The sequence below is a fragment of the Paramormyrops kingsleyae genome, chromosome 2, assembly GCF_048594095.1.
Source record: "Paramormyrops kingsleyae isolate MSU_618 chromosome 2, PKINGS_0.4, whole genome shotgun sequence".
Classification (NCBI taxonomy): domain Eukaryota; kingdom Metazoa; phylum Chordata; class Actinopteri; order Osteoglossiformes; family Mormyridae; genus Paramormyrops; species Paramormyrops kingsleyae.
Window position 1 is genome coordinate 33397359 of NC_132798.1, and position 19721 is coordinate 33417079.

The following is a 19721-nucleotide window of genomic DNA, read 5'->3' on the forward strand; positions in this document are numbered from 1 at the left end:
GTGGCTTCATTGACTCACACCTGTCTTGGTCAACCCTCCCATGTTCCTTGATCCTCCCCTGTCAGCCTACCTCTACCTCTTCCCAAGACTGTCTGTCTCTTCCACTGAGGTTGGAAGAGAGTTAGGCTGGCTACATATAACTAAAGCAAATGGGCCTAATTGCATTAGACCTAAAATGATACAAGCCTGTGCATTTTATTTGGAAGAGCTTCCACAATACAGGTTTAACTCTTCAGTCTCAATACAAAAGACACCTGTTCCTGGAAACCTCACGCATACTCCTTGTGCCCCAAGAAGGATACTTTAGTGCTCCTAATGTCTATAGACCACTGGAATACAATCCCTGATGTAAGGAATAAGCCTGATGTAAGGTATTAGCCTGATGCCCCAGCATCTCACACTACTCATGAAGGACTTGCTAAACCCACAATTGTCTGCATACATATTAGTATGGAAGATGCTGTTCTGTACCCTGCTTCACAATCCCTGGACAAGTCAGGTAACATCGTCATAGGAATTCCCGTTGTCTTGATTGACTTTAACACCCTCCAGCTTTCCCAGCTGGGGAAACACAGATACAAGTTGAGGATGCCATGGCGGCCCATATTAGAGATTTTCTCACCAAAAGACCACATTCATCTGCATAACTAATTGAGTTAGAAGCGGAGGTCAAAAATCTTGGGAAAAGACTTATTGGGTGATATTAGAATGACCACTTTATTGGGTGATATTAGAATGACCACTTTATTGGGTGATATTAGAATTACCACGTCAGAAAGAGAGTAGAACTGGTTGTAGACTTCAGATGGAAAAGGGAGATACTGGGCACTGTCACTATCTAAGGGGACTGTATAAATGGTTTTGTCAATGACAGGCTGGACTGACATGACAACATGCACCGTGGTGGGAGTCTACAAGAAAGTGAAGAGTAGGTTGTTTTTCTTGAGGAGAAAAAATTCCTCCAGGGGGTGCAGAAAAATGCTACACTTTTTACCAGTCCATCATTGCCAGCGTCATGCTCTTCTCTGTTATTTGCAGAGGGATAATGACAGGCGTGACAGACGCTGGTTAGCTGAACAAACTTTTTAGGGGAAAGAAAGTTTTTGTTTTTTTTTTCATCAGGAAGCTGTCATAAGACTGTGTTTGATTGACTTCTTGGAAGCAGTGGGAAGGATGGTGTCCAAACTTCATTTTGAATAATGAGACCCATTCTCTCCACAGAGAGCTGGTAGCACTGTCAGCCTGCGTCTCCTGCCTGAGATGCACGGCGGAGCACTTGAGATGCTCCTTGTCACCTACTGCTAATTGTCCAATGCTTTTAGGCTCCTCGTGTCCATCCCCACCCAGCCTGGGGGACACAAATTCAGCTCCCTTTGACCCATTACTGGACTAAATAATGCACTTTCCATGTTTAGGCAAGCTTCTACCTCGCTTGTGAAATACTCCAATCTCAACTGCACTATACTCTATGTTAGTTATTAGTTCATTTGCGGGGGAGGGGGGCTGTAGTACTAGGATTTATAACAATAATAATAATTATTATTATCTTTATAAAATAGTTATCTTACTTATAAAAATATTAACAACCAATGTAGCTGTTTCTGTGACAGGTTAGCTCCTGATGATGTCCACTGTCACTCCTTTCAATGAGCGTATTATGAGACTCAGGCTAAGTCACTCCCTGGGTGTCTAGTCTATTGCCTCAGTTTATGCTCCGACCGCAGTTTGTGATGCCTTGACGAGAGAGATGTTTTTTTCTCAACTTTGCATGGAGGTTGATGGGTGCCCACGAGGTGACAGTGCTCTGGTCATGGGTGACTTCATTGTGACCACAGGGCTGGCTATGAGGACTGTGTTGATCCCCATGGGTCTGGCAACCATAGTGAAAGTGGCTCCATGTTCCTTGACTTTACAAACAGTCAGGGGCTGCGGGTCGCTGGGTCCTTGTTCCAACGTCTTGAGCCGCATCGTTGATCCATCACATCCTCGTGGGCAGACACTGGAGGCTCCTACAGAACTGCAGGGTCTACAGAAGTACCCAGTTTGTGAAATCTGTCCAAAGACTTGTTCTTGCTAAATTTGCTAAGATATAGCTTACAGTAGGTCCAATAAGCTACCACCTACTAAGAGAATGAGGCTGGACCTGGCCAGACTCCAAGATCAGGCTGTTTCTAATGAGCAATTCTTTTGCTTAGAATTGAGATTACGATTCTCTGTAACAATTTTTTTTTCTTAAATTTAAACGTTTATTGCATTTATTGAACTGCAGAAGGAAACACAACAAAACATGACTGTTCTGAACATATGATTGATCCAGGACCAGCTTATGAACTTCTGACAACAGAAAGGAAACGCTCAATTGGCCATTCAGTTAGGGTAACCAAAACAGCTGTACCAGAAATTCCAGTACCAAAAGGCCCAGTGGGGTACTTTGTTTGGGACTTGAAACACTTTCTTTGTTGAATTGTTATGCAAATAGCCTGCCTATGAAACACAATACAACCTCCGCCTTGAAAGCAGTTGTGAACTCAGAAAACAACAATAAAAGAGGTACTAAATAATAATAATGGATTGATGGACAAATGAAGTGACCCAAGCTTTAACCAGAGATAAAAGAATTTAAAAAAAGAGAAAGAAATTAAGTATCTGGTATAATATACTAAAGCGGCATGGTACTGGAAATTTCCTAAGTATTGCAATATGATTTTGTTATAATAAATATTGGGGTATTTATAAGACAAAAAAGAGTTCAACATAAATTTATCAAAAACTCATTTAGGAGTGATTTAAACAGCAAGGATGAAAATGATTATGACAGATAATGCATGCAGAGCTCATGCAAAAGCAGTGGAGGTGAACTTTAAACTGATTTTAAACATATAGTAAATAATGTTGAAAAGCAATAATAATTAAAACAAAACTTGATTTTTTTCCTATGTTTAAGTGAAACTTAATCTCCCTGCACTATGATGTCCATGTACAGAACTGAAAGTAAGAAAAAGCCTGATCTTAATCTAGCTGACTGGTGAAGTAAGAATTGCACATACACAACATGCGATGTTGGTATTAATATCGCACATCATCCTGCCCTATAATATACAGCCATGTTTCAAAAGCAGTACAAAATACCCTGCCTCTCGCGGTGATGTCATTCAGTTGCAGTACTGGTATTTACACCAAAACCAAAAGTAAGGTACCTGGTGCAGTAGAAAAACATCCTTTAAAGAGAATGCAGAATTATGGGATGCTTGACACTCTCTGGGGAAAAGTAGGAGCGCTTGTTTTGATCCAGCTGATGTGATACCATGCAGAAGAGCCGTTGTAATTTAGAAATGAGATCACTTAGAGGTGTAAATCAAGATCGTGTTTTTTTATGATTAATTGTGCAGCCCTACTGTAGCTTGCATGTAGTTTGTATGAGGAACTTGCAGACTCAGGTGCGACTGCCAATTCTAATGTGAAGTAGGAGACCTTCCATGACAAGACCCTGAAGGTTTCTGAGGGTTGTCTTGGTGATTGGTGTTGTCGGTGTTCCCAGAAGGAGCTGTTTCATCTCACAGGGCACCCTGGATATTAGAGGAGTCACAGTACACAGCTTGATGGCAACTCCAGCCTGTACCAGGAACTGAGAAGGACGGCTGTGAGGGCCCTGAGAGCAGATAAAGATGAGTGTTAAAGGACACTGTGAGCAGGTAACACACCATCTATGGTCTTGCGACCCACGTCCTGCTTTCAGAGGAATCTAAGCATTATGCACATTTGATTCTATCCCTCAGAAAGTCACAGTCAGGACAGGTGACAGAACGGTCCTTACGGATGACACTGCAGTGGTCCCCACTGGGCCGCTTACTTTGAGCAGCTGTTTAAAGCTGATCCTCCAGCTAGGACGTTGGACATTTTGGACATTTCTGGGTCCACAGTTCTTGAGACTAATCATCCGATTAGCTGTGCACCACCCAGTTTCACTGAGATTGCACAGGTGGTGAACCAGCTGAAGGTAGGGAAGGCCGCAGGGATCCATGGTGTCCAGGGTGATCTTCTCCAGGCTGGTGGTAAGGCTGTCCTCCTGGCATCTCAAGCAATCTTTGTTTAAATTTGGGAGACAGGCGTCATCCCAGCTGACTGGAAGGCGGGACTTGTTGTCTCTATCTGGAAAAGGAAGGGTGATCGCTTGGATTGTGGCAACTGCAGAGGGATAACACTGCTGTCAGTGTCAGGTAAGGTCCTTGCTAGGGTCATCCTCAGCAGGATCCACGATCCCTTACTTGATTACCAGTGACTGGAGCAGTCTGGTTTTACACCTGAGAACTCTACCATTGACTACGTTCTGGCACTGAGGGTTCTCACTGAGTGAAAATGTGAATTTCAGCAGAGTTTCTTTGCTTTAATGCATTCAACTCAGTTGATCAAGTTCCCATGTGGGACATCCTGAGACTTCGCCGGATCCCCCTGAAGTTGCTGGACATCATGGCCGGCCTGTACACTGGGACTGTGAGTGGAGGGAGAACCTCTGCATTCTTCCCAGTTGATTTTGGGTTTTGTCAGGGGTGTGTTCTTGCTCCTACTCAGTCAGTGCTTGCATGGACTGGGTGCTGCACAGGGTTGTGGGGTCCAGGGATTGTGGGGTATCTATTGGTGACGATTCACTGATTCACAGGGGCAAAGAATTCGGATGGGGGAAGAGTTTTGACATTACAACTCTGCTGGTTTGACTTTGTGTTGAACGAGCAGTTGCTTGGGGAGTCCTGAATGAGGCACCATGTAGCATGATTCCCAGAGGGTGATCTAGGTTGCGGGATTGTTATTGCTGAGGACCTGAGCGGCTGGACCGGGCCAGGGGGACACCTATGTAACACTTGGCTGCGGCAGATAGATGGGCATTTCCGGGGGAAGGGACTAGACCTCATGTTTGCCTAGGGGGGTGCCAACTGGGATCCAGAGGTGATTCTTCATGTGGTTGGTGCAGCAATGCTCTGTAACAGTGAACAGTGAACCTGACCTGACCTGACCTGACCTGACTGTTCATCAACAGTTATTAAACTCCAACATGTAGTTGAGTTTTTCTTTCATTTTAAGACAACATTGAATGCAGTAAGAGTAATTGTGATATACAGCTGATTAATGAGTAACTGAGGAACATTTTAATTCCAAAAGATGCATAGATGTTTACCCGTTATCATTTTCATGTGGGAAATTAGTGCCCATTAAAGATGATGAGGCCGAGCTTATTTATTGCTAATTAGCAGAGGTAATTGGACAAAGGGGTATGAAAAAATATGCAGGTATTTGATTTTTTGCAGTGTTTCCTGTTCCCATGCTATAGAGCCGCTGGCGCTGTCTCACTGAGGTTTAAAGTGGTGAACAGTTGTCATAGAAACAGAACATACAATTGCAGTGTGTCTAATATCGAATTTTCTTTTTTACAATTTGAAAAAGCTGTTGGTTATTAAATTTTAACCCTGTCATGCACCAAACTCAAGCAGGTGTATATAAGACAAAATATTGTACATTCATCAAAGGGCACATACCTCACAGACAAATCTGATTTGTGCACATATTGTATTATAATTGTCAGCTATCCCCTACAAATGTATTAGGGATGTGGTTGACTTTTTGAGTTTGATGGATTGTATGTAAGCTGATTTATACGAGTTATATGGGCACTACAGCTTAATTGTATTGATGCCAAGGATCAGTAACAAGGCATGTCAGTTCAGGTCTTTGAGGAAAAACACGGTTCTATATCATCAGCCACAGTATTGTTGATGGGCTGGAAATACATTGCACTTAAATGATAATATCACATTTGAGGAGGCCAAGTATTGCCATTTGTCATTGGGTTTATGTTAGTCAGGGTCAGAAGGCCATGTCCTCAGAGGCTCCTGAGATACATTCTTAGATCTCTGTCTGTTGTGTTGACCAGGCAGCACTGGCCCGGAGCTGTAATCCCAAGCTTACCTTCTCTCTTCTGCTTGTTTTCCAGTTAACGGCTTGTCAGCAGCTCTCAAATTAAGGAAGTCAGTAATTAGATGGGGAAGGATACTGAATCTAAATGGGGGGGGGGGGGGGTTGTGATTGGTTAGACAAGAATGTCTACTGCTTTCTGGAGAACCCCGGGCCTTTTGAGGCACATTTAGGTTCCCTTAGAGCTGTAAGTTTACCTGCGCAGAACGTGTTAAGGTTGATGTGTCCTCTCAGGTAGCACGGTTTCTGTGGGAAGGACCCCCATCTCTCCGGCCGGTTGGCTTATGCGTGTCTCTGGCAAGTTAGGCTGACAGTAATCCCATGGCATCTGTCTTGTTATTAGATTGGTTACTGACTTCAGTGCTTCCCACTCCCTTTAATTACCACTCTCTCCCACCAAGTTCGAGGACAGCAGTGGCGCCACAATGATGTCATGCTAAACATTTACACAGTACCCATGGCCGAAGGTGAGATGTTGTTATGTTTTGCCGGCAGCGTTGGGGTTGAGTGAATGTTTTGGTATCACAGTGCAAGCAGTGTTGACCTAAGAATCCATGGGAGACCTTTGACCACGGCGTGCCTTTGCTAGAAGATGTCTGCATATCTTTGCTTGCAAGTTGAGAAGTCCTTTTTGGTTTCTCCTCACACTCCTCCCCATGCACTGGTGTGATAGAATCATTTAAGAGGATGTCGCACAGAGTAGTTTAGAGTTTGCAGTATGAAATCAGAATGGTTCTTGATCCATTTCATGGTCCCCGATTCAAATCTGCCACAGTTAGCCACCAAAGTTCTTTCCAAAAGCGTCACAGGGCTGTGACAACCATCAGTTCCACTGGGTGTATGATTATGGCTCTTGGCGTACACTTCTTGGGGAAGGGAGCCAAGGGCCTGACAGTGTGATTACTTGTTGTGTGGTCCCAGACCTCTTTGTTTTAATGTTTATTTTCATTCGGCACCTCTATTATTTGTTGACATACTATAGATTATTGCCTCCAGTCTAAAGGCAACTCAAACGTATCTGGAACTTATCTGTATGAGCATAATGTGATTCTTCACTTGCGTAAAATCTAACAGTGACTTCTATTATTCCTGCATCTGGTTTCATCTGGCTGCTCTTGGATTTCAACATCTGTGACAATATATTGTGTCAAGTCAGAAGGCTGAGGACTTTTTCTGCCTGACACAATGAATTGTTTCGCTTGAGGCTCTGTGGCCATGTTGACAAGTCCCAGCATCTCCGGTGTATAAATCTGCCCATCACAGTCTGTGGCTATTGTCGTAGTAACAGTTCTTAATATGCAGAGAATGTGGGCACGGTTCCCAGCAGGTCCAGAGCATCCAGCCCTCGAGTAGGACATTTGGGCCTTCTATGACGTGGGTCGCCACCATTCCCAGGTAACCATGGGGGAATGGAGTGTGTCCAAGGGGAGAGCAAAAACACCTCCAGAAAATGTAGCCCCCACACTTGCACACAGGTAAACAAAACTTTCTTTGACTGACATGATAAGTGGGTGGATGGTAGCCAGTGGAATTGGAGGAATGATTTCTACAAGAAAACTTGATAGATGGTTCCTTGGGGTCCAGTCAGGTTATTTTCTCCAAGATGATGTTATGAAGTAAAAGGGCAATGGGTCATACCCACGTACAGTAGATGTGGTTCCTCTGGTTTTAGTGGCCTGGCTGTAGGAATTCCATCCACATTGCCAGTTGTTAGCAGCTGCTGCTTCTTTAAATGTGCCAGTTGAGCTTAAATGTTGTTCAAGCAGATCTCACACAGTTCACACGCAGATGGCTGAACATCTGAGCAACAGGCCACTATGAGATCAAATCAAACCTTTTTAAATTGGTTCAATTAACTGTAAAGTGATTTTCTGTAAGAGTAGCGTCAAATGCCAGTGATATGTGTGCTGTTTGTTTGAAAGGCTACAACAGCTACGTTAGCAAACGATTCTCCATGGTGTATCGATTCAGATTGATCAGCCGCATTTCAAGATTACTAAAAAGTGTACATTGATGAGACAAAGGTATTTCAGGTTAAATTCATGGCAGTTATTGCACCAAAATCTCTATGGACCTCACAAGCCCATTGTGAACATGGCTTGTGAGAATATATATAATTGGGCTCAATAATATGTTTCTTATTCCTTGGTATTTTGCTACAAAAATCAATGTAATTAATAGCTTGATAAATGATTATCTGGAATAAATGTGTGTTTGAAGCTAACTAGGCAGGGAGTTCTAAATCGGATTAATATTTTAGGTTTTATTAGGTTATGTACATTTGAGCAATGATGCCGAAATTCTGATTGCATTAATTCTTTGCCATTACAATGAATTAAATGAGCAGGAAAACCACGTTCGTTTTGGAAATAGAAGGGTCCTGTGGTTTGTGACTGCTTTCTGATTCTTATTATGATACATATATATATATATATATTTGTTTTGATGAAACTCTAATTTTAACAGTGTGAGAATGTGTACCATCTAATATTTTTTTTTTTAGATTTTTATGTATTGGTTTATGTCAGTTCATATGATATATGGAGTATATAAAAAGGTCTGTGTTTATTTTTCATACAAACATGGTTAAGAAATATAAATACTGTAATGTAGTAATTTTACGTACTGGCACTCGCGGGTCGATAATTTGGTGCCTCTTAGCCTCTTAGTCTGAAATAATGTGTGTTTTTATCGATTGAATTGAAGGTTACTGTAGCCTCTGATGAGAATTACAGTGACTATTAAGGCTATATAGGGGCTGAAATGTCACAGGGCATAAAGTCATGCCATGAATTACTTTATCCACATTCGCTGCGATATGCAGGTCTTCTGTATTCATCTACAGATGGTGATTTTGCCTGTTAGCCACATTGCTAATGATCCTTGTTATCTCTCTCTCTCTCTCTACTACACATCTGTCCTGACAGACACCCTCTCAGTGCCTCGTTGGTCCCCTCAGATCCCTCGTCGAGATCTGGGAAACTCGATAAAACACAGGTAACATCATGTCGGCAATTTGGCAGGGGGGGGGGGGGGGGGGGGGGGGGCGCTCTTCCTCTACAGCAAAATGTCAAGCCAATTAAAAGGGGGAGACTTTTATATCTCATCTCCACTTTTGACTCTCATCTGAGATCCTGATGGCTCTAAATACCACACAATGAGAATCATGGCAGCTCTGCACTGCGTGTGGGCATTGGAGCTAATGTTGCACTGTGGGGAAAGGTGGCCTTGTCAACACACATTAATGCAGGTACACATAGAGCTTTGTATAATCCATACATGATTCATATCTAAGATTGAAATGTGTTAATTATAGTCATTGCATTTTTGTAGTATTGTGTATCGTATGTGAATTTAACACCCAGGAGATATTTGGAAACTAGTACAATTCTTCTTTGATGTAATAATTCAGAGCCTTGTTTATATTCTGATGGCTTAGTTTACAGTGCCTATTGACTGACCCCTTTTTGAAAGATGCCGGAGGCTTAATTCATGATGGGGTTTCGATGTATGTCTAGTTTGGTGTCCAAGGCAGGGTAGAGCGTAGGGCCAGCCAGCATGCTGATTTCTGTCTCGCTTTAAGTTTCAGCATGTATGCGACCAGAGCGTCTATCTCCCCGCATAGGAGAGGGTGGCCCTAAATTGTGTTAGCACCGAGATGAGGTGAAATGGCATGCCTAATGAAGATATTTGGATTCTGTCAAACAACATTAGTCATAATCCATTACCTGCTGGCCTCGTCTCCAGCCTCCGTAGGTAAAGGCAAATAAAATGAAGACTTCTGGAAGCTGTTCAGCTAAAGGGCTGGAGTGTGTTTGGGTGAATTTTGCCCATTGCTGCGGAATGTACATGGCAGTGTGTACAGCAGTCCCTATTGGTTATAACCTCAATTTAATCTTCACTGTGTTGATGTAGCAATGCTTTTGCCATTTAGTACCTTTCAGGCTATGGCAGCAGCTAAGAATTCTGGGGAGAAATAAAGCGAGGCAGCTATCATCTAGAAGGCTACATAAAATATGGTCAAAATGTATAGGCACTTCTGTCTTACACAGTTACTTTTACAGTTTGATCCTTTGTGCAATTATTTATCAATATAAGGTATTTTCAAATGGCTACAGATAATAGTATTTCTCTCTTTTAATCACAGTGTGAAAAATTCCCCAGGCATATACAACTGTCTTGAATGAGTGAATCCCATTGTAACTAAATAAAACAACCTTTTATTGTCTTTTTTGACAGATTTTCAACCAAGTACTGGATGTCTCAAACATGCGTAGTGTGTGGAAAAGGAATGTTGTTTGGACTTAAGTGTAAAAACTGCAAGTAAGTAATATGACATTGAAATACTCACTGGAAAACCCCATTGTCACCCCTTCATTGTCGTGGCCAAGCCCAACATTCTCATATATACAAGGCAATGGTTTAGTCTTCATGGAAGAACTCAGATGGATCTATCACTTCTATTTTTCGCTTCATCTGTCAAATAGTATGATGATGTACATGATGGAAAATGTAGTGAACTGTAAAGTCTGGGCATGATAGACAGTTCACAATGGCAGTTTGAAGACACAGGGAGCCTTCAAACGCAACTCAAAGGACTCTCAACCCAAAAATGACCACAATGGGTCTGAACAATGCCGGACAGGTTACATCACAAACTAACAGAGACTAGAAACAAGCATGGGGGAACGTAGAGGACTCATCTGGATGCTAAGTGAGGGTTACACTGAGAAACATCTAACACCTTCAACACAGCAACACGCATGAAACACGTTCAACATATATAGTAGCCGACAAGGAAAGAGAGAACAGGCAGGGATTTATATATACCAGTAATGAATTCTAAGCATGGGACAGGTATGGGTCATTAAATGTCTTAAGAACTAAGGACTCAAAAATCAGGAGACACTAGGGACACAGAACATAGATACAAGACGTGGCACAGGCACGCTAGACCAGGAACAAAGACACTAAACACATGGACCACAATGGAATACATAAACATGAACCTCAAAAACTCACAATGGTTTGGGGTGCATGGTTCTTAGCCACGTCCTCGGCCCATTCAGCCATGTATCTGCCCAGGGAAGAAGGGTAATTGTGAAGACTGTGAATGATGAATAAACCTAAAGAAACACAAGGGATAGAATGGGATGACCAGTGACACCCTCTGCTCAAACAGGGAACTGACGGACAGAAATGTCAGACAGAACGGGACAAGACAGGGACCGATCCTGACAGTAAATTGTGTAGGTTCTGATATTTACCTGGAAACTGCTCACTCTGAATTGTCCCCCTCGATCTATAGTATCACGACAATAAACTATTTCCCATACACTAATATTTCTCACATTATTCGTTCAGAAACAAAGGTAATGAAATAGTCCTTGGTAATGAAGTGTGAAGATACATGTAAAACTTTTTCATTGAAAAAGACTTGCCGTATTACTTTACAAAGGTCTTCTTTTAAATGCTTTTCATAAGATCAATTAGCAAAAGAGGAGGAGTAATTAAATAGGAAAGCAGAAAATCTGGAACCTTGATAGTTCAGAAAATTATAGATTATAGCGACAATTATCCTTTAATATTTAATTTCCTGATTTACAGATCCCCACGGATACAGGGGTTAACATCATCTTTTGTTTTTCATCTTTTGGATTCAGTGACATTTTTATATAATTTGAAGGTTAAATTTCATAATAAGCGCATCTGAAAAGCCCATTACATAGCTTTAATCATCAATATAACATATCTGAATAAACGGTTTAGTCTGCCAATTTTACTAAATGCAAGACAATTAATTTTCTTTGTGTCACACTGAACCAATTATGCTTATATTTATTTAGTGTAATTTCCCAAGTTTTGCCTGGGAAATTCTTCTGTTTTGAATGTCTCAGTGTGTTTTGGAAATGAGCACTATACAGCTGTTGGAATGTAGCCTAGTTGTGAAAGGAAATTTGTGGGATGAATGTACTAATCCAGATTACATCAAAACATGCATTATAATTTACAATAATTGTAATATGCCTGCATCTAGTTTTGTGTCAACGCCAAAAGGAGCATACATGTTGTTTATTCAAGGTTGTAGGTTTGAACACGAATCCAGCTCTGTAGTGCATGGGTTGGTTTCCTGATTTCTCCCCAAAGACATCTGCCTCAGTTCAATCAGAATCTCTGTCCCCAGGAGGCAACCCAGAGCCCCTGAGATTAGCACAACCCTACTGAATAGCTACTGAAAATTGAGGGGCAGATGTACAGATTCAGTTTTCTTTTCAAATGTTCTACAACAGTAAAACGAAATGACCATGTAAAGGTTAAAGGGTCTTTCATTGTGCCAGTGAGATAAAATAAAAATGTAAAGAGTAAGAATTTTGGCTGTATGGGTACTTTGCATTTGTGCAAAGGCCCTTTTTATCCAGGCTGTTTTTATAGTTACTTTTGTCCTGTTTAAATGTGTAGGACTGCATTTAGCATTTTGTGAAAACTCTGTGGTAATTTAATCTTTCCTTGTGCTTGTGTAGGTTGAAGTGCCACAACAAGTGCACCAAAGAAGCTCCGCCTTGTCACTTACTGATCATCCACCGTGGAGGTAGGTGTTCCGGCCCCCGATTGGCTGTGGGGTCGACACAGAATGAACTGCTGCCTCACCAAGTGATGTCATTGGAGAGCTGGCCGTAGCAGCCGTATGCGGAGTCTCATTGGCAAAAAAATACATCCTCAATATCTGGATTGGGGGGTGTTTCTGGTCACGTGTGGTAATATGGTGAATGTATTCTATTCACATTAGTTTCGCATGGTATGCGATTTAGCTGTCATTTTTTGAGAGGCTGTACACATACACAGACTGTATCTCTTTCTAATGGATCAGGCCCAGGAACTTTCACTGGGGGTGAGACAAAAGAAATCTCAGTCTTCAGGAGAGTCATCACGTGACTTCAGCACACCCCATTGAACAGGGGAGTTTCCAGAAATCATTTAGGAAAGTGTTTCGTTTGCTGATTTCACAGTTCCAAATTTAGTTGGAACTCATAGAAGGTTACAAAGAAGAAAATGCTTAATGGAATATGACAGGAGGTATACTGGGGCAGTGAATTATGTTATTATTTTGTTCCTATAATTAATATTCTGCTACATTGCATAAATAGAATCACATACTCAGGCAGTTGTTTTAGCCTGGAAAGCTCAGATACTGAACGCTTTTATTCCATAAGTCACATTCTCTTAAAAACAAGATTAATTTGGTTGTCAAAAGAATTGACTGGGTAAAAGAAAAGTGCATTTTGTGGTGTTTGAATATGATATAATCTTCGGGTTAACTTTTGTGCTACGTTCATAGTACCTGCTGAATAGTGCTTTATCATATTCTTACATAATTCTGAGGTCACAGCATTTGAAACATACTTTTTCTTTATGTAGGCTACATTTCTTACAAATGAAAGCATGTTTAGAGTTATGAACAAATCTCACAAATTTTACTGATCCATGAGTTTTGTGGCTCTTTACTGTTTTATGGATTAATTCACATCACAACATAGTTCATTTGTAAAGTGATGTCAACTTCTACAAGCTCTCGAAATAGGGTGCGATAGGTAGGTATTTTCATTTCAAGGTATCAGAATATCTTGAAATGGAAGTGAAGTTCATGCTGACTTTGGTAAAGCCTGTTCTCTGACCAGCTGATGGTTTGTATGTATATCAGACCGACATCTCGTGCTTCATCGTGTAAAATTCAGTACGTGAAAACAGCAGAAGTTTGAGTTTAGTTGGAGTTCTTCCGTTTTCTGATGTCAGTCTTGTCTTGCCTCAGAAGTGGTCTCTATGAATCTTTCTCCTTTCTCTTTTTTTCCTCAATAGATCACCAAGGAACGACCCAAGGTAATTCTTGATTTATGCAGGTGTACATTTCTGATTGCACTAGCATTCTTTCCAAGTTTACGGTATTGAAGGCTGGCTTCAAGTAAACTTCAAACACTTCAGGTACATCAGGTTTTGTATAGAAATCACTTTCTTTGCAAATTTTAGCCTGAGTGGTTCCATCTTGTTTTCTGCAGCTCGCTTGGTCAGGACTGAGTCTGTACCGTGCGATATCAACAACCCTCTCAGGTACACAGATTTGCACATCAGTCAGACGCTCCCCAAGACCAATAAGATCAACAAGGTGCGTTCCCTTGACATGAAATTACATGTATGACAGTCTTATCAAGATGCTCTCTCTCATCTTTGCTTCAAGAGTCCGTACATCAGAGTTGACGTTCAGTGTAATTGTATCCCTCTGTGTGTGGTAGAGAGTTCAGCCTAAAGAATAGAAAAATCGTGGAATAAACAAGTAGATCATATCACAATACTTTGCAAAAGTTATCAGGCACTTCCTGTGGTGAACATGACAGGTAATTTAATTGTTAAGTATTTTGTTTGTCAGTAATTGTCATTGCAGTATGGTTTATTTTTGAAAAGTTTTCATTGGGTTTTATTTTATAAAAGTGAATTTTGGAAAATGAAGACTGGGAATTGAAAGTATTTCTATAAATTGGCCATTTGAAGAGGACCTTTCAGTTGTCCTGATTATTTTCATTTTTCATAGTTTCATTTGTTTCAAAGTTGGCTATGGAGGGACATCATAACAAACACAAACTCATGGAACAAAAGCTATCAAACCAAGAAGTTGTGTGCTGTCATTATCAAAGATGTTGTGGCAACTTAGACAGACATCTCTGAAACCCTGAGAGAATCGCACGCAGCGCCAGGGGAACTATGTTATTAAAACCATGATCTCTGAGGAGGCTGGTTACCATGCAGTCTTGTCTGAGACTGAGTCTCAAATTTCAGGTGTCAAGGACAATGAGTCAGAGCTGGGAACTCTGCACTGGGTACAGATTCCATATTTTGAAATTTCTGTTGGTCAGGAGTGAAATATTACAGATTAATCTTCTGCTGCCTGTCTTTGATCCTTGGATCCTTTGTTATTGTTAAACAAGAAACAAAAAATAATAGGTAACACTGATACAGGAACATTGATCATATTAGCTAGAGAAGCAGCTAGCAGTCGGTGCAAGTTATCACATGGTTGCCGATTCATGTCATGGCAGCCTGGCAGAGTAATAGCACCATTGTATTGCATTTGAACACGACTCTTACCCCCGAAAACTGCTTTGGGGGTCTGTAAATGTGGCTAACCTCCAGAGCTTTGCTCTTACTTCTGTGTCTCATAGGAGAGCAAGATGACTCGTGTTTAGGATATATCACAATACCTAAAATATTCAAATTGATGACGATATATTTTCATAAACATGATACAATGTTTTATTGATGTATTGCCCAGCCCTAAACAGGAGTTTTCAATCTTGTTTGAACCTGGCAACCCTTGAATTAAAGCAGACTATAGCTGGGGACCCTCGACCACTAATAAGAGACTTAGAATTACAGGCCAGCGGCTGTGGCACTTCTTTGCGGTCTTCTCTTCATGGGAATTGGAGACATGTTTACGTGACAAATAAGAATGGAGATTGGCTCCACTGTCAGACTCCGCGGAAGTCTCTGTAACAAAGAGGAATCTGTAGTGTAATGACAAAAATCCTTTTGCTCAGAAAAAGATAGCTTTAGCGGTTACAGCCTGATTATATGCACATTTTAGCCATGAGAGATTATGTGCGGAATATGGCTCAAATGAGTTGTCTGTATGGCGGAGCAGTAACTGATGCTTAGCGGGCCGGCTCTGTGGAGTGGGTGGGGGCCTCGTGCCGAAATGTTTTTGTAGGTTTAAGACAGTGTTTCCCAATCCAATCCTCAGGGGCTCACAGACAGTCCATGTTTTTGCCCCTGGTTGGAGCTGGGAAGGAGCAAAAATGTGGGCTGTCTGGCAGGGAGCTGAGAGGGAGCAAAAACATGGACCATCTGTGGGTCCCCAAGTACCGGATTGGGAAACACTGGTCTAAGAGAAAGCTACTGCCAACAGGGTGCTTTACCACAGTATGAAAGTCTTCCTTATAGCTTTATAGAATGTGGCAAACAAATGAGCAGGAACTTAAATTAAACAGGGAACAGAGACAACCAGTTAGCCTGACTACCTGTCTTTGCACTGTGGGAGGAAACTGGGGATAGCATGCAGGATTCAAGCCCCCCACCCTAGAGGTGTGAGCAGCAGTGTCAACCAGAAATATATTACTCTGAGTTACACTAGTGTCCAAAATGATGGAAATTCATAGCATTTTTGGCATTGTGCTTTAAAAATTACTACACGAATATTGGCGGTAATGTTTCTAAACAATAATAGAATCTTTACAAGTATCATACATCGGAAGATTAAATAAGTGACTGGAGTAACTGGAATAAAATTCTGCAATCTCTAAAAATTTTGCCCAATAGTGTAAGGTCTCAAAAAAGTAAATGTGATGATCTGTTCAGTTACCACTTGGAAATGACCTTTGCAACAAGCAATATTCCTGCAAGTACATCATCAGATTCCTTTTCTTGCTCGCATTTAGAGTGGAAATGCTTTCCACAGATTTTATAAAATAAGTGGCTGCTGAAACTATGTACACGAGCAGAGATGTGAATTTGAATGGCCCTTTGTCTTTATGCAGGATCACATTCCCGTTCCTTACCAGCCAGACTCCAGCAGTAACCCCTCATCTACGACTTCCTCCACGCCCTCGTCCCCAGCACCACCTCTTCCTCCCAGTGCCACGCCCCCCTCACCCTTACACCCGTCCCCCCAGTGCACAAGGCAACAGAAACAATTTAACTTGACAGGTAGGCATCCTGATGTAATAGACATCGGTCTGCATGTTCCAGGGTAATATATTGCCTGTAATGAATCTGCATAGGTCATAAATAGTACTTAAAATCATTTTGATAAATAAATATGATAATTAAAAAAAATAATCCACAGAAACATGAAATATAAACCATGTGATCTGCTTCTCTTACTGTTCATGATTTTATCATTAAAAGTTTATTTCAGCATCGCTGCTCTGGGAATGTGGGTTTCATCTTAAATACTAGTAATCTTTTCACATCTGTCATGTGACTTCCTTCACCCACTGGCCTACTGAATGATGTAAGCATTGATTGACACATTTGGCCATTTTGCACACCCCCTGGGTCAGCTAACGTGCCTCTTCCTGTGTCTTGCCTGCCTTTTTCCCCAGCCTCTCATTACTTCAAATATAAGCAGCAGTTCATCTTTCCAGGTGAGTGTGCCATAATTGATCATTATCCATTCCCACAATGCACCACTTCTAGTCAAGGGAGACTCTTTTGATGTTATCCTTTAAAAGCTATGTCTAGCTGGACAGTTCATTTGGTCCCTTGATTACTGGCTTCACAGGCAACTTTGATTTTTTTTTTTTTTTTTTGATAAACTTTGATAAATATTTAACTAGAAGGGATGCGACTGAGGTTATATATTGTGGGAGATTTGCCCTGAGGCGAGTCTCACATAAGTTTTGTCCCAGTGTTTGGTTCCCTTACTGTGACATCAGCCTCAGCTTTCATCTCACCTGTCTTCCCATCCAGACGTCACACCCGAGGTGCCAAACCGAGCTCCACAAGTCGTCCTGCATCCTGTTCTCTCTGAACCAGGGTGAGATCATCTACTTCCTAATCAGACCATCTCCCAGCCACTTACAAGAGATTTATGGGGGAGTGAGGTGCACACGGGCTTTGACTCTGGGTTATGGTGGACTGGCCTCCCCCTGCTTTGCATGCTTCTCAAGGGGCGCCCGACCTTACAGGTGATGTCACAATGCCACGTGATGCCAACAGGATACTTTATAAGTGAGACTGAGGTCCACAGAGCCTTCTCGTTTCTCCTCTTCTTGAGGAAGCAGTGAGCTTTCTGGGACATCAGCTAGAACGATTCTGGCTTCAGCCACATATGGCATTTCACTGGTAACACACAGTATTATTTAAATATTTCTGTAATATATAATATGAGAACTAAATAATATGCAAAACACATGCATTAAACAATTTACCTCCAAAAATAGGAGCCTGATGACATTTTCCAGCTTCTGTGCCCAGAAGCAATCAGATTGTATAAACAACCCCCCCTCCCCCCGACACATTTCCCACGAGGAAAAGCATTTAAAAATTAACCTACATCCTCAACTTAAAAACATCTTAAAAAGATCTGATGGCCTTTTGAGGGAGTTTGAGTGTTTTCATATATATCCAAACAGTTTTGCAGAATTCCACAGGAAGTGACCCACAGGAAGTGACACACAGGATAGGTTTTGCTGGAGAACAGTGTCCCTCTGTGTCCTTATAGTTCCAGTCACGCTCACGAACGTCGCATCCGCTTTGCTGTGGTAGCTAGATTAATGAAATGGGCTTTAAGAGTGTGAACTCCATGTTCCTGTTGTTTGGTAGGCATGGGAAAGCAGCCATGAAATGCTGATTGCTCAGTGCCTTTTGTTCACATTATGGTTATAAACCTCAGTTTTTTTTTAGGGAAGTTAAGTAAACGTGGGACTGATATCATGGCTCTCTGCTAATTAGTCTGTGCTGAAATGCCTGCTATCATCTGAATGCACGCTGGCCCTTCAAAGGCCGACATATTCAAAGTGTGTCGTGGTGTTATTAATTGTAATATTGGAATGGCGGTATGCAGTAATTGCAGTAATTACTGCCATTAATTATCTTCATTTGTGTTTGGCTTTCTTTTTCACTTTTGCCTCTGTCTCTGTCTGTTAGAGAGAGGTAGCCTCATTACAGAGCTCCATGCACCAGATGGAACATTCTGGACATAGACAGTTAATTACGTTGTGAGAATCCCATATGATCTGGGAAATGGTTTTATTTATTCTAAATCATGGAGTACTACGACAAACGCATTCTTGAACTTTCACCAGAAGCTACAAGAATTCCTGCTCATTCTTCACATTTATGGTCTGCTGACGCCCCGATGATGAGCGGGTGTCTTCTCAACATGGCCTTGTGTGTTCTCCACCGTCTCAGAGAGCAGGTCTGGACGTGGCAGCAGCCTGTTCTACGCCACACTGAAAAAGACTCAGAAGACTGTCCAAAAGATATTGCTCTTGACATAGTCCTGATTATGGGACCCACTTAAAAGCAGTCATCTTCACACAGATCTTAGAGGGTGTCTCTGATCACTGTTTTCTATGAGGCAGATAGGGTGGGTGGGTGGTTTGAGGAACAAGCAGGTGAACTCCCACATCCTCCATTTCCCACCCTTACATCGGGCCTCTGGAGAGGTTCTGGTAACAGTCAGATCCACTTTCATCAAAATCTGGGGGGATCCTTTATCTCACATTGTTCCATAGCCCTGTTTGACTCCTACATTCTACTTTTTGCCCACTTAAGCATTCTGTGCCTGTCCAGTCCGGGTGCGACAATCTCCTGAAAGAATCGCCTCATAAATGTGTCTGTTTGCTTTCAGTAATGAAGGAAACCCCCTCCTGAAAATTGAAGTGGAACTTACGTCCGAGGTGAGTCATTGACCAGCATAAATGTAACCTTAAGAGGAAGGTCTTACCTTGACTCAGTCTGTACTTAAATATTTAAAATGATCAAGCAATATCCTAGAATAACTTCAGCTGAAAGGGATTACATAATTTTAATGTTTATTTCTAATTATAATGTTTATTTGTTGATGTCAGAGCACCTAATTCCTAGTTATATCCAGTATAATTATTAAATGTTTTTGCAAGCTCCAGTATGTTCGGAATCTGGTTTCAGGTAAATGTGCCCTTCAGACTAATAACGCAGTGATTTTATATTGTAGTTCAATGAAGGAA

The 19721-nt window shown here is 41.5% G+C and overlaps 1 protein-coding gene across 2 annotated transcripts in view; it reads left to right on the forward strand.

The window, feature by feature from the left end:
- ksr2 (kinase suppressor of ras 2) overlaps window positions 1-19721 on the forward strand; it is a 92954-nt gene that overhangs the window by 57916 nt on the left and 15317 nt on the right. For both annotated transcript variants that reach the window (XM_072708997.1, XM_072708996.1), the window contains exons 7-15: window positions 8892-8961; window positions 10204-10287; window positions 12486-12553; window positions 13819-13839; window positions 14016-14122; window positions 16545-16713; window positions 17112-17153; window positions 17479-17545; window positions 19364-19412. In XM_072708997.1, coding sequence (XP_072565098.1) covers window positions 8892-8961; window positions 10204-10287; window positions 12486-12553; window positions 13819-13839; window positions 14016-14122; window positions 16545-16713; window positions 17112-17153; window positions 17479-17545; window positions 19364-19412 — 677 coding nt within the window. The remainder of the gene's footprint in view (window positions 1-8891; window positions 8962-10203; window positions 10288-12485; window positions 12554-13818; window positions 13840-14015; window positions 14123-16544; window positions 16714-17111; window positions 17154-17478; window positions 17546-19363; window positions 19413-19721) is intronic.